At 43.7% G+C, this 22,649-nt stretch overlaps 1 protein-coding gene across 1 annotated transcript; it reads right to left on the bottom strand.

The window, feature by feature from the left end:
- Positions 1–558: 558 nt before the first annotated feature.
- On the bottom strand, positions 559–19,636 carry Rnf175 (ring finger protein 175). The gene is given in 7 exon segments (XM_051156917.1): positions 559–685; positions 6,514–6,647; positions 10,249–10,365; positions 14,858–14,969; positions 17,747–17,758; positions 18,328–18,470; positions 19,613–19,636. Coding segments are annotated over 7 exon segments (669 nt in total).
- Between the last annotated feature and the right edge of the window lie 3,013 nt (positions 19,637–22,649).

Raw genomic sequence — 22,649 nt, 5'->3', positions numbered from 1 at the left:
TATTCTGCCACCAGGTTAGCAAGTATCCAAGCCCCTTGGAGTATGACTGCAGCAGTCCCGATGCCTGAAGCTCCTTGGGCTGCTCTTTCTCAGTAGAGTGCCCAGATGACCTCCGTCTTAGTGAGAGTCCTTTAGTTTTACGTCATGGAGCCTTCAATGGGTGAGTCTTGCCCTTGAGGTACGTTTCTTATTTAACCAATACAAAGTGTGTGCTTTCATCTTTATTGTACTAACCTCTTTAGCAGCTGTCATGTTTTTCCTATAGACATGCTTTGCTCACAGCGCAAAGCGTTGCCCACACTCTTTTCCTTGCCACATGGCAAATCTTTCAAATTCGCTCTGCTTTTTCCTTGTCTTTCTTGCTATACATTTGGCTAACCACTGAAAGCAGTAAAGTGTTCTCAGCCTGTGTGTTGTACATGTAAGCAAAAGATTTAAAAAAAAAAATCATTATATACCTAGAGATTTCTTATGACTATGACTCAAAATTTAACTCCACCTGCAGTAATCCGAAGACAGATACCACTGCCTTTACTGTTTGTAGGATTTGATAATGCATCAAGTGTTAATGCAATATTCTTTGCTCAGAGTTCTCCACTGATTCCCAGCAACTTTATCTTGTGCTGGGAACCGCATGTGAAAGGGAGCGAACCTCCTTTGACTGCTGTAGCCGCCGTATGTGCTTCTGTGCAGAAAGCACACTGACTGGATGCAGGCATTAAGCCTTCATTCTACATGCACTCTATTGAGACGCACTAAGGCAACAGGTTATTCAGATATCAATAACAGCTAGTAGATATATTCAAACCAGAAATCAGTGTAAGGACTCCATTTTTTTTTTTCAGAAATAAAACTAAGTTTTAGTGCTTTGTAACTGTGATGCAAGCCCAAGAATGTTGCTTTGCTACACAGGCTGTTGCCTTTGCTCTTGGTCGCCTGCCAGAACATGGTAGTAAAATCCTGTTGCTGCAGACACCATGTGTTTGAGTCATAGGACACAGAGAAATGGAGCTAGTGCTGACCTTGAGGCTTGCTCTTCACCTCTCAGCTCTTCAGCTCTCACAGCACCAGAAGGTGCCATGCATCCTGTTGGGTAAGAGAAGTTATCATTCGTCTCACCCAGCTGGGAACCTGACAGGCTCAGTAGCAACCGGCCTGACAAGATACGCCATTGGTGAAAGTAGCATGAATGTTTTATAACTGCTGCCTGATAGTATTTAAGGCCTGTTCCACAAGAAGTCCCATGCCTGGTACTGTCAACTGAGCTAAGAACCTGTGGCTGAGTAGGTCATGGGCTCTAGGAGAGAACTAACTACCACCACCTTTTTTTTTGAGACAGGGTTTCTCTGTGTAGCCCGGCTGTCCTGGACTAGCTTTGTAGACCAGCCTGGCCTCAATCTCACAGTGATCTACCTGCCTCTGCCTCCCACGTGCTGGGATTAAAGGTGTGTGCCATCATGCCTGGCTTAACTATTATTATTGAACTAACTGGCCATGGTATTAAACTGCGCCCTAAATACTTACCTTTACATCCATAGGTTAGCACGGCTCTACCTTTGTTGGCGAACCTTCTTTTTGCAGCAGGTACTGATTGATAGACTCACAGCCTGGTCAAAGTAGTAGGGAGTCCTCATCTGTAGACCGGACCATCTGAGTTACACCCCTTCACCACAAGGCTCAGGGGTCATCATGGAAGAGGAAGCAGACAGACTGGAAGAGTCAGAAGTAGTAACAGGAATGCTGTGAAACAGTTCCTTGTGGTCACGACAGCCATGCTGCACATGTGAGCTCAGAGTGGCTATGGCAGCAAACACAAGACCCGCACATGGTTCAGCCAGCTGAAATCCCAGCACAGACTGGGCATGGTCTCACAAAGCCCCACCCATGGATCCATCCGTTTCCCTTGGATGCAGTCTCTGATAGGTTGCCCATGTTCTAGGAGATGGCCCACGCCCGTGCACACGCTGGCAGCATTGAGTGGATGTTGTGGATTGAAAAAGGGAAGAGAACATGACCTTGGAAGGGAAAGTAGTGGAGAGATCATGGGATGCATGAGGGTGGGAGGTGGAGAGGGGAGTGGGGAGAAGATTTGGTCAAAACATATATATGAAATTTTCAAACAATAAAAAGATCATTTTCTTTCTTTAATCCGTGCATATGCCTAGCATATAATGCATACACTGGTTGTCTGATTATTAAGATATTTGCCATGTAGAGAAACACTAGAACCAAGTCTAGTAGTTTGAACAGTGAAGCAATTGTAATACTGAGGCATTTGGTAGTTTGAAGAAGAAAGTTCCCAACAAGAAGGAAAGTGAGTTACTTTGATAATGAAACACTGATGGTCACACTGCCAGTTTGTGAAAGGCAAGAAAAGCGGGAAGATAGGAATGAAGGGATATGTAACAATAGGGATATAATGTGAATAAATTATAATAGTTTTTTTAAATAAAAAATAAATTATAATAAGTAAAAAAGAAGAAAAACAATGGATGTAGTTCCGTCTGTTTCATAAAAGTGAAAATGCCTAAAGAATTGTAGAGTAAGTATCTACCAGTCTGCAGACAGTGTTGGCTGTTTAAGTGACCCCCAATTTCGGGTGGATTAACTTTAGGAGTAGTAGCAGTTGCTTTTGTACAGCTGTGATAAGACACCATGACCGGGGCAACTGTAGTAGCACTTGCTTTTGTACGGCTGTAATAGGTCACCATGACCAGGACAACTGTAGTAGCAGCTGCTTTTGTATGGTTGTGGTAAGACACCATGATCACTGTAGTAGCAGTTGCTTTTGAATGGCTGTGATAAGACACCATGACCAGGACAGCTGCTAGAAGGAGGGTTTATCTGGGCTTGTGGTTCCAGAGCTTAAGAGTCCATCATCACCATCATGATGAGCAGATGGCAAATCACCAGTGGCTACTAAGAACAGCAAGCTGAGAGCTCATATCTTGAGCCACAAGCATGAAGTAGGGAATAGGGCAAGTCTTTAAACTCTTAAAGATGCTTCCAGCATCAGACTTCCTCCAGCAATGCCACCCTTCCTAAGCATCCCAATCAGCACCATCAACAGGGGACCAGGCATTTAAACATTGAGCCCAGGGACGGGCATTCTCATTCAAACTCCCACAGGTCTAGCGCATCCTTCCTGGGTCAACTCATCCCAATTGGTCCTATGTATTCTGTTAACTGAAATCCTTCTGCCACTTTAACTTAACTGTCTCGACAAATACTTGTGAAGGTTTCTACTTGCTGGGCGCTGCTTGAAGGGCTGTGGATGTAGTAAGTGATGAAACAGATGAAACTTGGCTGCATGGAGCGCAAGATGAGCAAAAGTGTATGGCATTTGATTTTAGATACTGGTAAGTGCTCTGAAGAAGGGACCATCAGGTACCAAAAAAGAATCGTGCTGCCCATCCATGTGTGTATGTGTGTGTACAGGTGTGCGTAAACAGAGAAGTGCTTCCTTCTTCTTTAGTTTGGCCCTTGGGCAGGTTGAATTTGATTGGCAGTACTGGGGGCGGGTCCCAGTATTGTAGATTAGGGAAAACTGTTAACTGCAACTACTGATTGATTCACAGTCATTGGTCTGAATGTGGTCTGGGGGCCAAGAGCACATGGTTTTCTGGCCAGCCTGATACTCATCCATGTGGACAGTAACAATGTAGAACATCCCTCCCTAAGAAACAGAGGACCATGGAGGTGGGACCCTGGCAAGGTCATCGATCCAAGTCCTCCAGACCAGCTCTCCATGCAACTAAGAGTTTCCACTATTTTATCTTCTTGGAATCTTGGACATTTTTTTGCAATGTGCTTGGGTTAGTATAAAGTGGTGAATTAGAAGAATTGTGAACTCAGAAACACACACAGGCAGCCTTTTATTTAAGAAGGCTGGCATGGAGCCACACCCTTCAGAGGGGTCAGAGCTCTGGAGTCATGGAGCCAGCATCCGACACCCCCATCTCCTGGGCTGTGCTCCTTCATCTTCAACATTGTACTGGAAGCTGCATACTGGCAGAGCTGCTGCAGAGAGAGACGCAGGCAGTAGTAGATCCTGGATCATGGTGACTCACGTTGGCACACTCCTCACTAGTGTGACTCATGCTAAAGTGGGCCATGAATAACGCTCCCCGCAAAGCATATTTAAAGGTGACTACATTTTAGATTACAGATGCACACATGTACAGCAATCCCTAAGGGCTTTTTTAAGGTGGAGAGAGAAAATATTTCCATTTGAAAATGGCAGAGGGGGCTCTGTTCCAACATTTGAAGAAGTAAATCATACTTAAAACTAGGGCCAGACTTGGAAATTTTCTAAGAATGATAGTTTAGGTGTGTGTGTGTGTGTGTGTGTGTGTGTGTGTGTGTGTGTGTGTGTGTGTGTGTGTGTATCACAATAAGAAAAAAAACCCACATGGTAGAATTCCATATGGTATATCTCTGCGTTTCTTCCCTTAAATTTTTAGGGCTTAAATGTTGAAGAAAGGCTCCTATTACATTTGAGATGCATTTGGACCGGTTTCTGACTCTTAGCACTGAATCAGTGGCAAGTGTCCAGATTAAACAGGACTGAATCATTGGCCATGCATATTGAAGGCGTTAGGTGTTATTGACTGGATTGGGTGGGAAGCTGTGGCAAAGGGCTCACCTCACCAGAGCTTTGATCTGACTGGGAGTACGGAGGCAGTGCTGTAAGATCAATGCTGTAATGTAAAGATGAACAATGCTTTGTTGTATTCTTAAGAACAAATGAAAATATGGACTGCTGGCCAACCCAAACATTACTGCTGTCTGTAACCATAGGCTCCAACAGCAGGGGCTGGCTTTGTTCAAGGGTTCTAAGATAGCATTTTCTAGTTGAGGCTATTCTCACGGAAATTTTGTTCATAGGTCCAAACTTATCCATAGAGTTTTTTGGTTGTTGTTTTTTTGTTTGTTTGTTTTGGTTTTGTTTTGTTTTGTTTTTCGAGACAATCTCTCTCTGTGTTAGCCTCAGCTGTCCTGGACTCGCTTTGTTTTGTTTTTTGGTTTTTCAAGACAGGGTTTCTCTGTGTGGCCTTGACTGTCCTGGACTCGCTTTGTAGACCAGGCTGGCCTCGAACTCACAGCAATCTGCCTGCCTCAGCCTCCCGAGTGCTGGGATTAAAGGCGTGCGCCACCACGCCCAGCACCATAGAGGTTTGACTGTAAAATATCCTTCATGGGCTCATGGTTTTTTTTGGATACTTGATGCCACGGTGGTGGCACCATATTGGAAGGCTGTAGAATCCTGAAGAGGTGAGGGTTCCTGGTGGAAGAACGCCACTGGGCATGGATCACGGAAGGTTGTAAGGCCACCATTGGTCCCAGCCTTGCCTTCTGTATTATGGTCAGCCATGGTATGGACAGCACCCACCACTTGCTCCTGCCACCATACCTGCCCAGCCATGATGAACCAAAACCCTCTGAAACTGTGAACTGGAATCAGTCTTTTTCCTCCTCAGGTTATTTCTGTGATGGATCTTGCTCATGGCTATGTGAAGGTGACTAATACAGATTCCTACCATTCCAGACCCTCCAGCTACCAGAGAGTTGGCGGAGCAGGACCCCATAGGTAGAAGCGCTGAGTGGTCCAAAAACGAAGATGCCAAATGCCAGCCCATCCTCCTGTGATCTAATGCGTCCGGCTGCCTTATGGTGCCTTCCGATTTAAAGGCCCCTGACTAGAAAACTTCACAAGAGGCTTGGTTTTCATCTTCACTAGTCTGTTGCCACAAGGGGACTCCTTGTAGATTATTTCTAGTCGAAGTGAGCTTTGTATGTGTTGTTCTGCCTATAGTTAGACACCGGGCTCTAATGAGCAGTCCTGCATGCTCCCTGCATCTGGTACTCTCTCTCCACAGGGTTTTATAGTGCTGGGATGAATCCAAAGTCTCCTGCATCCTAAACACGTACCTTGGCATCGAGTGATACCCCAACACTATACGTGGCTCTTCCTCCCCCCCCCCCCCTTAGCCCACTTCTGTCTTCCCTCCTTTTTGTTCATATGCTCACTTGTGGCTTCTAGCAGCTTCTTTAGGCAGCACCCTGCTCAAAGGCAGTAGCCTTCCTGCCCATGTGGGATGAACAGCCTTCTTTAAGAAAAATACCGGTGCGGAGGCGCACGCCTTTAATCCCAGCACTCAGGAGGCAGAGGCAGGCGGATCGCTGTGAGTTCGAGGCCTGCCTACTCTACAAAGAGGGTCTAGGATAGCCAAGGCTACACAGAGAAACCCTGTCTCGAAACAAAACAAAACAAAACAAAACAACCTCCCCACCCAAAACAAAAAAAAAAAAAAAAAAAAAAGAAAAATATTATAAAGGAGGAGGCTCATCTTAATCAACAATTCAACAGGATCATCAGAAAGTCCCAAGAAGAGACAGGGCCAGAGGACAAAGGGCTGGGGCTTGAGGGTGGGAAATGGGAACAGAGGGCAAGGACCGCAAGCCGAAAGCTCTGGGAAAGCCAAGAAGGCCTTCTGTGGAAAGGATACATACGTGTGGCTACGTGACAACTGGAAGGTGTTTTCAATGAGCCCGTCTTCGTCAAGTGCAACAACAATCTTCTGCCCACAAACTGCACAGATGTCGCTGATCAGGCTCCTGGTGGGGATCTGGCTGACACTGTAGAGCTACCTGGGAAAGGAAAAAAACCCTGTTGGAGAGGAGTGCGTTCGCCTTTGAGGGCACACAGGACAGACACTGCAGGCACTGCACCAGACAGTCCTTGGGACCTGGGGTCTTCATTGCTTCTGAACTGATATGGTATCTAAGAAGCTTTTTCCTGTAGGGACAATGCTCAGAGTTGCTGAGCATCCATGGTAGGGTCCATCCACACATCAAGCTCCACATTTACTCTGCCTCAGAGCAGCAGCTATTGTCCACAGTGGTGAGTCTGAACCTCAGGGGCAGCTGTTGAGCTTAGCCAGACCTTGGACCTTCCCTCTCAGTTTCCTCCTGGAGATTCTGGTTCAGAAACCTGGAGCAAACCTAAGCATCCATTTCCTTTTCTTGAAATTCCCACGTTATTATCTGCGCACTGATCAACCCCTGAAAATAACACATGGGAAGCCTTCATTTTCCAGTGAGGTGAAAAATAATTATTTTTGAACATAACATTTATAATAGTTTCAGGTTAAAAGAAAACATTCAGAGATGGTACAAAGGGGGCCACACTTGGCTTTGCCTGTTGTTATTAAGAGATCTATCAAGGGACATGGCAGATGAGTCTGGGGGCCTAAGCCACCCGAGGGCAGCCTGACTAACTCAGGGGCAAGTGTCAGGGCCCCTACCTGGAGGCAGGCTTCCTTCTCTGGGGCTCTGGCTTGTGTTTTCCAGTCCTTTCCTTAGAAAACGACTACACTATGGAGGCAGTTCTCACTTAGTCCCCATAAAAAAAAGTCTTCACGTCATCCCACTTTTCCTTTTCTTCATCCTATCCATATTCTAATTATCTATACATCTGAAAATCTATACATCTATTATCATGTATACCGTGCTCTGCTTGCATGTACACCTGCAGGCCAGTAGAGGGCATCAGATCACATTATAGATGGTTGTGAGCCACCATGTGGTTGCTGGGAATTGAACTCAGGCCTTTGGAAGAGAAGGCAGTACCCTTAACCTCTGAGCCATCTCTCTAGCCCCTGGTTTGTTTTCTTGTAGAGTGGCGTGAGAAATCAGGATCTGGGTACTAGGGTGCCATTGCTTCCAGGATCTCTTAGCTAAGAGAATGAGGAAATGTCTATGTATATAGTAACTGTGTCCATACACATGCTTATTAATATTTTTGTATGTATTTGTTTGCGTCTATATGAAACAAACCAGGAATTCATCCTGGTAGCTCCACTTCTCCCTTGTTGTTAATACGGTGTATCTTGGCCATTGCTCCTTGGTTATCTGTACTCTCATTCTGACAAGGAGATTCCACTATCAACTATCCATTTAGTTAGTGGCCCCATTCCAGAATGCACACTTAGAGCCATCAGATTTATCAATGTATAGCTCTGGCGAGGGTGACCCTATTTTACTGAGAGTACACTGCTGTGTGCAGCCCTCTCTCTGCTTTTAGATCTATATTCTCCACTCAGTTTAAAGTCAGCAAACACACACACACACACACACACACACACACACACACACATGTACATTTGCAATACAGCCAGATTCCTTCTATCACACTATTTTTTTTTAATCTTGGGATTAATTATCTGACCTCCTAAATAGTTTTTTTTTTAAAGTTTGCACGCATGAAGATACATTCCTTCTGCCATGTAGTTCTGTGGATTTTTGAAAACACAATGTCATGGGTGCATCAGTCCCGTGCTCCACTGTGTCAACCCTCCCAGTCCCTCAGCCCCTGGCAGGCACTGGTCTGCTTAGCATCTTTATACTTGTGCCTTTTTAAAGTGTCATGTGACTGGGCTCAGATCGCGTGTAGCCTCTTTGGAGTGGCTTCTCTCACTCAGGAATGTGCATGCAAGGCCCATCCATTTGTGGGTGGCCTAATAGCTTTCTACTTTTTCTTTAGGGTTGTTTTGGTTTTGTTTTGTTTTGTTTTTAAACAAAGCAGACACACTGACTCTATCCCTAGCCATTCTAACTTACCCGATCTGCTGTGAGGTCCAAATACTGGCTTGGGAATACAGGTTTGTTCCTCTCTCAGCTCACTTGCAAATACATGTGCAAGTGTGTGCCTTTGTGGGTACACAAGAGCACCCGTACATATATACCGTTTCCTGGTGCCTATAAAACAGTGTTTTTCTAAAATAGGTTTTGGAGCTAGAATGAAGACGGAGGACGATGATAACATTTAGGACTGTGGGGTGCGATCAGGTAAGAAGTCTGGAGAGCTGGGCATCATGACTCTTCTCTTCCTCTCATGTTCAGAAACAAGCACAAGAGGCATCGATGATGCTATTTGTTAGAGACAGGACGTCCGGGTGGTGTTGGAACTGGGAGTGAAAATGTTGCTTCCTGTACACACCTTGACCATTATGAAAAGTGAAGTTTTCTGCGTTTGTCCCCTAGGCAATGCACGAGAGAGGGACCGCAAAAGCGTGGCATTCCAGCTTCTCACCTTGGAAGTCGGGCTGCAGGCTCTAGAAGGTACAGTTGAGCTCAGGGCGTCAGGGAGGACATCAGGTGCAAAGGAAGTCAAATTTATGCTTGTTTAAGTCCTGACCCACAAAGGAGGGAAGAAGAGCCCAGAACCTCGCCGTCTGCTATTTACACACCTTCCCCACTTCAGACTGGATGTGCACAAGACACAGAGGGAGCAGGACAGGAACTCCCAGGGACGTGCGGCCCTTGTTTGTGACTGTTCAGAGACGCACACTTGCCAGACACAGGTGAATGCTCTCAATAGCTTGATCTAGAAGCCACCTGGCCAGGAGCTATGTCTATTCTGAATTTTAATTTTGAGAGTGTTAAAAACTATTTGAAGTTTTAAAAAAATCTAGTCATCAATGTATAGTCAAAGCACAGTTATCACTCTTTTTAAATTTTACTTCCTCATATGCTGCATAATGGTGACTAATCTTTATGACAAGATCACCCTGTTACTGCTGATTCTAAAGTGTTCTATATATCATCAAATATGATTTTCTTACATGCCTGAGAAGGCAATTCAGGGCTTTACATATGTTAGTCTTGAGCTATAGCCTATCCTCTTAAATACTACTTTTATGCTATTAGATGAAGTTCTAGTTTAAAAAAAAAAAAAACGTGGTTTTTGTTATGACTCATCTTTATTTAATTCCTTAAACGCTGGCAATTAGAGTGTTGTAGATATGTTAACTAACGTTTTATTTTTACAAAATAGCATATTTCTCAATATTTCTATGTAAAGAATGTATTTTTTACCATTTAAAAATTAGTGTGTGTGTGTGTGTGTGTGTGTGTGTGTGTGTATGGTGATGGGGTAGATGGGCACATGGCTTATGTATGAAAGACAAAAGACAATTTCCGGAAGCTAATTCTCCGCTTCCACCATCTAGATTCCTGATAGTGAACTCATGTCATTAGTCTCAGCAGGAAATGCCTTTATCCACTGAACCATCTTGTTGGCCCCAGGTATGTATTAACAATGAACAGCTTTTGACAGAATGAGGCTCCAGGGAACACCGAGTCTGGAGGACCATGACAGTATCAAAGGGAATGATGGTAACACATAAGATGGCGCTGCTTCTTCCCCCGTCATAAATGGTCTCAAACAAAGAAAACGCCACTTACCCCTATAGTAGATGCCTTGTAGTCTGAGAAGATCTCAGCAAAGTCTCAACCCATTATCCCATAGTAAAGGCCATAGAACAAGGATCTAATCTTCAAATCCATGGAATCTATTTGATTCTATGGGAAAAAACAACGTAGAAGGAAGTAAGGGTGTGGTGCTTGGGTTGGGTACGGGAGGGCTGGAGGTCAGGAAATAGTATTGCCATATATCTAACAGAGCTTTGTGGCTGTGCATTTGTTCAATAACTTGGTTTATTGTTTTCTTTTTAAAACTAGAGACTGTATGGGACTGGAGCAATGGCTCAGTGATTAAGACCACTGGCTGCCCTTCCAGAAGTCCTGAGTTTAATTCCCAGAAACCACATGGTGGCTCACACCTATTTATAATGAGATCTGATGCCTTCTTCTGGCATGCAGGTAGAGCACTCATATGCATAAAATAAATAAATAAAACTTTAAAAATGTTTTTAAAAACCCCTAGAGACTATGAAGTTCTCTTCCTCAAACTGTAGCACTCATTGCTGGTGCACAAAGGAATTCCTGATGAGTCTCCTTTGCCCTTGGATGATGTTGTGCCCCGAACCCATCATGGCTGAATGACTTCTTGGACTGGACTGAGTCCTATGTATGGTGTGGGTTTTCCTATGCATGCACACATATGTATCTATTATAAAGTTTAATTTACAAATTAAGCAGAGTAAGAAGTTAAAAAAAATCAACAACGAAATAATGAACTCAGCGTAGTAAGTATCTGCACTTTGAGAATAGCGTTTATGAAAGCCTGGTTCCTTGAACACAAGTATGGAGCTTTGATGAGAGAGAGGTGATCTAACAACTCAGTTGGCTACGTGGTGGTGGCTAACAGACGGGGGCGGGGGGGGGGGGGGAGGAGGGCCCGGCACACCATACACATGGGTCTGGACAAAGGATGACCTAGGCAAGATGGAGCACAGAGGTGAAGGATTTCATAGGCTGCTGAGCTGAGAATGGCATGAAAGTCAAGGTTACTATGTACTTACAGAATTTTCTGCTTAAGGTATTGAATCTTGTAGCTTTATGAGTAGCCAAAGCCACTTAAAATGACACTGCAGATGACGCTGGACTGCTAGTGTCATGAAATGCTTCTTTGTAGTTCAGTGCTTAAGCCAGCCTGCTCTAACCAGTTCCAAAGTTCGGTTGGATGTTAGAAATATAAAGGCCTGGGAAAATTATAAAAACTGCCTGCATCCCAGTTACAACAGCATCTCGGGATGGAGTCATGGGTCCCAGGATGGCAGCAGTGGAGTGACAATTGTTGATGGTCCCTTGATCGCAGTTAAGGGCAGTTAAGAGTATTAACCATTAGATAAATCATTTCTAGAACTAAACATAGATTAGAAGCACCTGGGGTGGCTTTCTGACATACTGATGCACGGGGTCTCCCTCAAATGCTCCTGAGCTTACGCTGTGCTGCGGTTGTGAAAGAAGCCTCACCGAGGCAGCTGTCAGGTACATCAAAGGCTGAGGAGCTCTGCCATAGACTCTGGGCTCCATTGAATGTTTCAAATATTCCAACTTGCCTAAAAAAGTGTCTGAAATAAACAGCATTCCTTTTTCAAATGCAAAAGCATGGAGACTAGACAGACAACACCTAATTGACAAAAATGAAGCTTAGACCTTTAGACTTTTTCCCCCCAATGCTGTAGCTGCCACAGCAACAAAACCTTGGTTCTACAAGTTGAGTTATCTTTCAAATGCACTATTATTCCCTGTGACAGTCTCCTCCCATATCTTGAAATACCTTAAAAACAAACAAACAAACAAAACGTCCCGTACAATTAGCCCTAACCTTGATTCATGAACCTCAACCCTGCCATATTTGGTGTTCCTCCAATGCCAGCGGTGGACCCTGGGCTTCATTGAGTCAAGGAAGAGAGTGGGGAGTAGAGAAAATCTGTTCAGGCTACTATTTCAGGAGCTGTTATCTGATTATTTTTAATATTTATTTATTTGTTTGTTTGCTTTCATTTGTTTGTTGAGATAGTGGTTCATTATGCTGCCCAAGCTGACCTAGAATTCATTTTCCCCCTTTCTCTGGGTTAATTTTTTGTAAAGGAATTTCATACATAAGCACTATTTTAATATAATTTCCACCCCACACTCTTTCCCTTCTCTAACTCCTCCTATGTCCCCCTAACTCCCTTTCAAACTCGAGCTCTCTTCTTTAATTCTTATTGTGGACTTGGACATGTGCCAAGTTCATGGAGCGTCACTCATACATATTTCTGGTTCCTCACTTGGGGCTGGATAACCTATCACGGACTCAATTGTGGGAGAGGACTGCTTCTCTCTCTCAGTAGCCATTGGTGGCCTGTAGTTCTTCATGTGGGAGTAGAGCCTTGTGAGACTTCCCCCATCTGTGTTGACATATCACCTGGTGTCATTACGTCAGTCATGTTTAGGGGACAATATAGTTGAGATTTCATGGGTGCAGCTCCCTGCCATATAGAGAAGACAGCATCCCAAGTTGACCTCTGCTTCTTGCAGTCGTTCCGCCCCCTCTTCTAAGATGTTCCTGAGCTTAGGTGTGGTGTTGCACTGGAGATGCAGGAATGGGGCTGTATACCCTACAGTCACGTGCTTTCTGTATTTTGACCAGTTGTAGCTTTCTGTAATAGTCTCCATCAGCTGCAAAAGTCTTCTTTGATGAACAATGAGAGCTCCACGGATCAGGCAAGACTAGTGCATGAGCTCTGTGTGACCAGAGCTAGGCCAGGTCTAGAGTTCGCAGTCCCCCTGCCTCAGGATCCCAAGTGCTGGCATTATAAGTACTTGTTACCATGCCTAGCTTTCTGCTCATTAATTTAAGGATGACAAAGTACAGACTTTTCATATTTAGAAAAAGAAAGATGCCCTCCCTCTCTCTGTGTATGTGTGTATTATATGAAATGGAAATTCCAAAGCAGATGGATATTCATTCTTTCAGGACTTACCCAATATATTTATAAGGATTAGGGCAATGGGGGGAAACTATCTTCCCTCCACATGCAGAGCAATATGTATCATTGTATTGATTAAAACCAGGGCAACAAACTCACAGCTTCATACAGAAGAATCTTAGTAGTATGTTTACCATCATTACCAGTGAAGAGCTAGTCCCCTCCAAATCTGAAGGGCTAAGTTCTTGGCATGCCTTCTTGTAGGAAACAAACTTCATAGATAAAGGTCCAAAAATCCTAAGCAGTAATAGTTTTCGAGCGACTACCCTCTCAAATGTTCTGTGAAAATCCTTTCAAATGTTTCTACAGCCACAAAAACGAAGCACTATAGATGTGTGATAACAAATAAAAATGTAGTTCTGCAACTTTCTAGATCTTAACCTAGCAGTATTGTGTTGGCACAGTTACCTCTTCTGCTCTGCTAGCAATGTTAGGCACTCTCTCTGGAAGGCCTATGAAACACTTATAAAATGGGATTGCTATGCAGCCAAAGGAAGTGCCCATGGCAACACAGGGCTGATTGTTCATCCACTTACCTTGCTATTTTATGACTCAAGGGTTGCCAGTTTCTGTTTTTTTAATTTTTGTTATGGCCCCAGAGACTTGGAGTGACTTCAGTATGAGGGATATTCTGAGGAATTTTTATTTGAGCTGTTTTCCATAGCTGTGTGATTCCTCTTAAAATCCCCGTTCCCCAGCACAGGCCTGGTCCGTGGCCTCATTAATTCCTGAGCCACCTTCTTAATGGAGAAGCAGCTCTGACTACAGATCATGATTGCCTACCCTACCCTAGTTATTTTCTCACAAGACTCTAGCCTTTTCCTTCTGTTTCAGCTTCTAAGCACCCACTCTCCTCCGCTGGAGACCCATGATGCTAAGTGGGAGTACAGCTCCAAACACGCAATCGGGAACTGCGTAATGACATTTCTGTAGTGATGGGCCTTATATGGAACAGTGACCCCTTAACATTTTATCGTAGTTTGAAGGGTTGTACAATAATGACAACGCCTAACACAAGTCTCGGCGCGTACCATCCCGACCGAGCGATCCAAGCCTGCGGTTTTACATTTTCTAGCAGCTGCGTTCAAAAGTAAACAAGAATAGGTGGTGACATTTATCCTACCAATGTACTTAAAGCACATCCCTTTCAACATGTAATCAATACAAATTCTTAGTCTCGTTGTGCTGCCTTTGAAATCCAGTGTGCATTTCGCACATAAGGCACATCTTGTTTCACAGTTGAAGTGCTTACTCATCATATAAGCCAGTGGATTTGGCAATGGTCAACTCAAGATCTTTAAAGGGGCTCAGAACACTAAGACTTCGTGGAAAGGGAACACATAATTTAACCAGTTATTCTACACCGCTGGAGCCCCACTTTCAATGGAGATCATCTCAGTTTGCAGGTGAATTATAGATTCCCTTTAAAGCTCTCGGTTTTTGAAAAGGTTTTATTTTATAGGGTGTCCTTTCTTGCTTTTCTCTTGGGTCCTCCAATAAGGCTACACATCAGGATCTACTATGGAAAAATGGTACATGGATCATGGCAGGGCCAAGTGCTTCCTGGTGAGAAGGACATGGCAGGTGAGTGACTCAGGCAACTGCGTAGAGGCATTAGTAAGTGGAGATGCTTACTTGAGTATTCGATTGAATCCACATATAGTAAACATGATGGCCAAATAACCCACGACGCCAAGTGTATAGCTGATCTTGTAGATTAGAAGAAAGCATTTGGAGACCAGTCTGTGGGAACAGAAATTGGAGGCAGCATAGAGTATGAAATTAAGCACTCTCTGTCTTTCCAGACACTGTTTAAATAAAATCTTTCTATACTGATGTTTGTTCTTTGAGTACAGGGTCTCGGTATGCAGCCAGGGTAGCCTCGGACTTGAGATCTCCTTCCTTAGCTTCTGAAGTGTGGGGAACTACCCTGCTTGCCCTGGTTGTGCTCATGACTTTGACTTTTCTGCTCATTGCAACCCTACTATCTTCCCTAGCTTGCTTCCTGTTGGAAGCAATGTATCACACACATAATTAAAATCATGATATTAATAAATCAAGCTTTCATTACTATATTAAACGATGCTTTCTTTCTTTATCTTTTAGGGGGAAAGTGCACTGCTGTGGCCAGCAAGACGTTTTATTTCATTGAGTTAGATCTAATTCAAAAGGATTATTTGAATCCTCATGGGTTGTGGGCAAGTCCGAGAACTGTGTTGTTTACATAATTTTTTTTTATGATGAATGTCTTTCCACATTCAAGAAACATACAAGAGCACATATCCTGGCAACTCCTACTCCAGTGCACGTATGCCCATGGAGGGGCAGGCAGTGGTAGAGTCTGTAGAGCTGTCACTTACATGCCTGCACAGACTGGCTTGCATTTCCATGAGGCTGTGGTGTCTCTGAAGAAGGCAGAAGAAGGCGGTAGGGTCTTTCTGTTGAGAAAAAGACCCTAATAAGTTATTCTGATCTGCCTGTGCTGAGCAAATTACATCCCTGCAAGAGCAACCAGTTCAAAGTGGAGGATTATGCTACAAAAGTGATGCTGCTGGACCAAAAGGCTCCTCTTGGCCCAGCCCCAGCCCTGGATAGCACCAGACAGTAGGTTCCATAAACAGCACACATATTCAGGGTCTCTCTTAGGCTCAGGCCTGTGTAGGAGATTTTCCTGGCTAACAGCATTTTGAATTGCAAGGCCACTTTGTGTCAAGTGGCTTTCAGAAATAAAGGAAGCTACAGCACGCTGTTGAAGGTGGAACTTGGCAGACTGTCATCTTTGGATTGAGCCTGACTTGGCACCATAGACCTTGGTCCATTTCCTTGGCAGTTCTTCCCATGACTGCCTTATTTGCAAAGGGATGATGATGGGGCTGGCTCCACACACTGACCTGGGAAATATATGGTATAATGCATTTGTGTTTAATAGACTAGGCACATGAAGCCCCCAGCATAGCACATCAGTGTCAGGTCTGTAAGATCATCCCATCGCCCATCTGCCTGCTTATTGGGCTGCATACTTCAGGAAGAGTAGAACCCGGAGCTTCCTGGCTGCTGGAAATTACTCTAGGAAAAGGACCGTGTTCCTGCCCCAGGGCAGCCTCCATGTGAAACCTCTCCCCTACTGTCATTCCGTGGCATGTAAGTATCCAGTCAACACAGTTTGGAACTGTGCTGTGTTCAAAAACGCATCCATCCCGGCATGCACGTATGCTTTCATCTTTAGCAAAGAGTAAAACTGAAGGTACACCAAATAATTGCTTAAAATTAAACGTTATGATTTGTCATTAGTGGATGTTTGATTCACACATGTATTTTATATACCCATATAATCTGGGGTCATGCAAAAATTTTTTTTGGTGAAGGCATTTAAGAAGTTCTGCTTTTAGAATACAGTGAAAACATGGCTTTTGGGCAGCACTTGGCTTATATAGAGCCTTGTGCAGGCAGAAGCTGAAAAGGATTGCTGTAGCCATGGGTCGTAGATGGCACGGTACCCTGGCCACCTGAGATATATGGGCCATGGAGACTAGCAAAGCACATTTGGGTAATTCCTCTAGTTGAAGTGTTTCTGCACTGAGTGAGCAGGTTTGCTTAGGAGCCTGCATTGAACTGGGAAATTCATTATGCAGTGGGAAAGCAAACTGTTCGCATGGCAAGCGAACTACTTGTTTTTTTTTTTTAATTAATTAATTAATTAATTTTTTGAGCAAACTGCTTGTGCCGCTTGTATTCAAGGGAGGAACCCAAGTACATTTGGGTTCTGAGACTCAAAGCACTCTGACAAATCTTAACTACCTTACAACGTTTTGTAGTCAGGAGAAAGGGCACATGCGTCCACTTTTGATTGACTTTTAAGGGTTTTGTAAGACCCCTATTTGGCTTGTCGAAATTGCCTCCTGACACTACTCCCAAGCTCTTCTCAATGGGGAATTAGGTTAACTATCTGCGAACTTGCATAATGTTGCTGTTTTGTTGTTGTTTTTGTTGTTTTGTTTTGTTTTTCTGAGACAGGCTGATCTGGGACTGTGTAGTCCAGGCTGGCCTAAAACTCATGATCCTCCTCAAGAGAAAATGTCACATTTATCATCATGTTTATTTAAACATTCCTCCCTGTATACTTCTCCCTTTCCAAGCTAAAAGGGAAAAACCTACTGTTTTATCTTTCTTAGTGTTTAACAGGAGAAAGCCAAATCCACAAACAGAGAAATGCTCATGAAAATATTTCCCTGAGGCTTATGATTCTTTTTCCTTTTTAACAGGGTACAGCTTTGCCACCGTCTCATGACCACTGCGCACTACACACGCCCTCCTTTCCTTGGGGCAGCTGTGAGGATTTGCACCCCACTCACCAGTCAAGAGAGCAAGAGTGAGCCTTGTGGGGGGCGGGGATCTGGCTCCCGCAAAATGAGGCCTTTGCGGGGGATGGGGTGGGAGGGGGGCGGTGGCCATGGAATAGCGTAACTCTCAGAAGGATGACAGCCACCCTACGATGCTGAAACCCCACTAGGTAGGTGCGCCTCGGTATTTTTCTGACGTGTGGCATAACTAGCAAGGGAATAGAACGGAATGCTGAGCTAAAAATAAACATGTAAATAGTGCTCTAGAGATTTTTTTTTTAAAGTGGTTTCACTTCCTTTTTTCGTTGCCTCTGTCAACTAAAGTCTGCAAATATGAACTCTGCAGGAGGCAGGTCTGAATCGCCATTGCACAGGGTATGGGAGTTAGCAGTGTGATAGCCAGTGTCTAGATTGGCAAAGATTAAAAAAAGGATTAATAGATCTTCGGAAACCTGCAGACACTCCGCGAAAGGGGGAAATCAGATATATCTTTTAATGTTTACAAGTCCGAGATGAAGCCAGCCATGGTAGGACAAGCCTATAAAATATTTACAAGATCATTTACCCACTTAGGCCTTTGGTTCTATCATGTAAACTACGAGGAAAAAATAAACATATTAATTCTAGCACTGGGAGAGCCTTAGGCAGGGGGATTGTGGGTTTTTAGACATATATTCAGCATATATTGTGAATTCTTGTAAAAGGGAAATAAAAGGGGCTGTGAGGAAGCAGTGACCGGAATCCACACTGTGGGCATTTACCCCTAGTGTGGTTTCTGGGCGGCTCTGGAGAGAGTGTAACCAGTAAGAATGGAGACCATTGCCCACAGAGACAGAAGCCGCCACCAGCACAGCTTTAGCCTGAAGTACAAAGCGACAACCCACATCTGTAGCAAGGTCACCAGCTATCAGAGAAGTGAACAGAAAGTTTCCTTCCAAGACAGGGGCCCCTGAAAGGCACCTCAGTTTGCTGTGTGATGCTGGTGATTCCTGAGCTGGACCTCAGCCGTGCCACCTCCATCACACACTAAATGATTTGGGCCCTTTGTAAGAGTGGAAAGCCACCCCACCACCGTGCCTATTCTGAAACAATGGCTCACCGACCAGCTGTGCATTAGGTCTGCTGGTAAGTCATGGAGAGCTGGTGTAGTCACCTGAGAGATCACACCAACATGCTACAGAATGCTCGTGCCTTTCAACTGCCTGGGCCTCAACAGTGAAAGGTTTTAGGACCGGCAAGCATTACTACAGTTGTAAAACTACTTTAAAAAAAAAAAAAAAAAAAAAAAAAAGCACAGAGTGGGGACGTGGTGGCACACACCTTTAATCCCAGCACTTGGGAGGTAGAGGCAAGTGGATCGCTGTGAGTTCGAGGCCAACCTGGTTTACAAAATGAGTCTAGGACAGCCAAGGTTATACAGCGAACCCCTGTGTCAAAAAAAAAAAAAAGTACAGATGCCTGTGCTGCCTCCTTATCTTGTAGGGTGACATAGAGTTCAAACACAGCCTAGAGAGGAAAGCACTCTGAAACCACACGTGTTACGTGGAAACTGTCACTAACACAGACCGCCCCTGTGAAAGGGCGTGGAGGAAACAGTGGTCAGTGACTCACAGACTTCTGGGACGGCTACTTGGATCACCGTTGAGTCTATAGCTCAGCTTTCTCACCTCTATTACGCACTTCTTTCTTTTCTTTCTTCTTTCTCCTCTTTAGCTACTGACGCCCTTCTGGACAAAGCGTGGGATATGGACCCCACTCTTCCATTGTCCTCTGTGTTTTTACCACTGACCAGATTCCAAGGGGCCTTCAGAGTGGACTTTTAATCTGGCTCGGCCCAATTCACAACACAGGGTCAGACCAGACTAAGGTGATGGGCTGTAGGTCACTGGTTGCCCGGGTTTTTTTTTTTTTTTTTAGCAACAGCTGTACTTTCAGAGCTGGCCTATCGGCAAGTCAGTTCTCTTGTAAAAAGAAGACTTGGTAAAGTAAGGCCTTTGGCCTTTTAAAATTTACAGCATCAACCTCTTATCTATGCAGAATGGTTACCAAGGGCTGCCAACGAGTTTTCATCTCCGAGTGGAACGGCTCCGTTTAGGATGACCTCGTAGAACCACGCTGAGCATTCTGGTCCTGCATCCTGGCTTAGCAGTGAAGACCCCCTGCCTGTTCATTAAACTTCCAGAGAGGTAGGAAGAGCTGGTAGAATATATCACATATTTATTGTCCCGAGCACAAAAGAAGAGCTTAGGGGAAAATGTCTGCCATTTGTGGCTCCTTTAAATAAGGTCTCCGTCTTAATGGTCTGAAGGTGATAAACAAAACCACAGGACAAGTCAAGACTTCAAGATGTGAGAGAAAAAGCAAATAATGAGGAATTTCTCTGGCTTTTGATTCTCTTCCCCTCTTCAGCTTCAGAAACAGAATTGCTCCAAATTATTTTGCAGAAGTTGCTAACGTTGTATTCTTTCACAAGCACTTGAAAAAAAAATAGACATGCCTACAGAGCAAAAAATATCTGGAGAGTTTTGGTGAAAAAAATTCAGCTATCTATGCTTTTCAGAGAACACTTCAGAGAAGAGTAAATATTTTTTATTCTTGTTTAATTAGTCAGATGATTGCATCTTCCACTCTATTTGTGGGTACGGTCATTGTGTATGTATGTATGTGTTGGTGTGTGCAAATGGTGCATGTGTGTGCATGCATTGCATGTGTGTGTGAGTGTGTGAGTATATGCGGGTGTGTGTGTGTTTGTGTGAGTATATGCAGGTGCGTGTGTGTGTGTGTGTATGTGTGAGTATATGCGGGCGTGTGTGTGTGTGTGTGTGAGTGTGTGTGTATGGGGGAAAACAAGCCTTACTTTAGGAAATTGAACAGTTTTCACAAGAGCCAGTCATCACTTACAAGATAACTGAGATTCAAGATGCACAGATGTTAGTGCTCACCATGGCAACTGCGGAATTCTGATGTTAGCAATAACAATTGTCAACTCCTAAAAATATTGGTCATTTGTTATATATCATAAATGTTATATTTTCTGGTTTTTAAGGTCTATTACTTCTGCTGCTAAAAGAGATGGGCGTCTTTCAAAATCATCTGTTTTTGCTTGTTTGTATCTTTTCTTCATCTTTGTAAGAATTCATCTTTTACATTTACCCCATAAAAATGAAATTTATAAAAAATAAAACCCTTTTAAAGTATGTATTTTATTATTTTACATGCATGAGTGTTTTGCATGTCTGTGTGTGTGTGTGTGTGTGCGTGTGTGTGTGTGTGTGTGTACCACATGCATGCCTGGTGCCTTGGAGGTCAGAAGCAGCATTAGATCGCCTGGGACTGAAGTTACAGATGGTTTTGTGCCACCATATCAGTGCTGGGAGCCTGATCTGGGTCCTCTGTAAGGGCCACAAGTGGGCCCTACGGGCACCTGCACACAAGCACACTTAGGCCTTCTGCACATCTACACATAATTGAAAATAATAAAAACGAATCTTTAAAAATTAAGAAATCACTTCTAGAAGAGCTCAACTTTCTGTTTCTATAATACCTGGACTTAATCAGCCACAAATAACAATGTTCAGTGTAGGCATTATTCTTAAACCAGGCTTCAGACATCAGAGATGAAAGCAGAGCAAAAGCATTATCAAGGGCAAGCATGAAAAGTGCAAGTACTGGCTTTTAAACTGTCTTTAAACTGTACATCCAGAACCATATTTTCTCAAAGGAAAGGTAAAAACTTGGCATTATGAGTTGAATAATTGTGTGAGTTGTTTCAAAACGAGGGTCACATTTCATAGCGATTTAAAAGGTTCTTTATCAATTTCCAGACCAGTTAAAACTCCTCTTTTTAAATAGTTACTGCCACATATGAAATGTAGGAATGCCGTGCCTCGTAAATAAACACATGCACTAAGTGAGATCAAGGCACACACATGCAAAGAAGGGAACCTGGCATGTGGGAGACATTAACAATGCCAGAGGGGTCACCATCTGGGCACGTGAGGAGAACGCACATCTGCATTCCTGGCAGAGGGCAGCTAGAACATCTGGATCACATCACCCATGTTCTCCCCACCCACACATCACACAGCAAGAGGAATTTCCTGACAGATCAGATGTTGCCCAAAGGTAGCATTTTTTTTTCCCCTTGTTGTCATGCACGTAAGTGAATGTCAAAAGAATAAGAGGTCAAATCAAAGGTATATTTAATTTCATTTGGACATAACAATGAATGGGCTGAAAGTATTAAAGAAAAGAAGATGTGTGTTGCTCCTTTTCTTTGCACTGCAAGTCTCCAACTGTTTGCCACCATTTGTATGTGTGGACAGCATATGGGAAGGGCAGGAGGATACTCAGATGGAAGGAGGGAAACGCATGGAAGTAAATGACTCCAGGAAGCACTGGTGCTATCAGCACACTTGACAGGAAGTGTGGACATGAGCCTGAACAGGAAGAACGCATGAAATGCTGGCCTAGGATGGACCTTGAGAATGTCAGTTGCCCACATTTCTATCTTATAATCAACCCAGACCGCTGATTTTTTTGTCCTTTAAGTCTTAAAGAAGATCCTGCAATTGCATCTGTGTAGATCCTGTAACGGACCATACATAACTGTGGCTGCGTAGATCCTGTAAGGGTATTGTACACAGCTACGTCTGCGTTTGTATCTTGCCTGGTTTTCAAAAGATTTGAGCAGACACACGTACTATGAACTTGATTCAAACACAGCAAAAGTTTGATCGGCCATAAGTTATTTGTTTTTGTATTGAGGTAAGTTAATGGTGTGTCTGAACTCTGAATTCGGTATAGCTAGTTTTCAGGCCGTCTTCGTTTATGGAGTCATTGAAGGTTTCTTTTTCAAGGGATTCATCTCTCATTACTTCCTGATCATATGAACAATAGCTTCACATTTAAAGCAGCAGGGAGAGATAACAGAAAGAGGTCATGCTTTAATTAGGAGCTGTTAAAAAGAAATGGTTTAACCTTGAAGTCCTGCCAAGGTCTACTCTGTATCAAGATTGTCATCTTTGAGAAAAAAAAAAAAAAGATTACTGCCTGAAAGAGAAAAATGCCAGCTTTCAAATGG

The sequence above is a fragment of the Acomys russatus genome, chromosome 15 (genome assembly GCF_903995435.1).
Source record: "Acomys russatus chromosome 15, mAcoRus1.1, whole genome shotgun sequence".
Taxonomy (NCBI): domain Eukaryota; kingdom Metazoa; phylum Chordata; class Mammalia; order Rodentia; family Muridae; genus Acomys; species Acomys russatus.
Note: the sequence above shows the minus strand (reverse complement) of the source record. Positions and strands in the feature narration are given on the sequence as shown.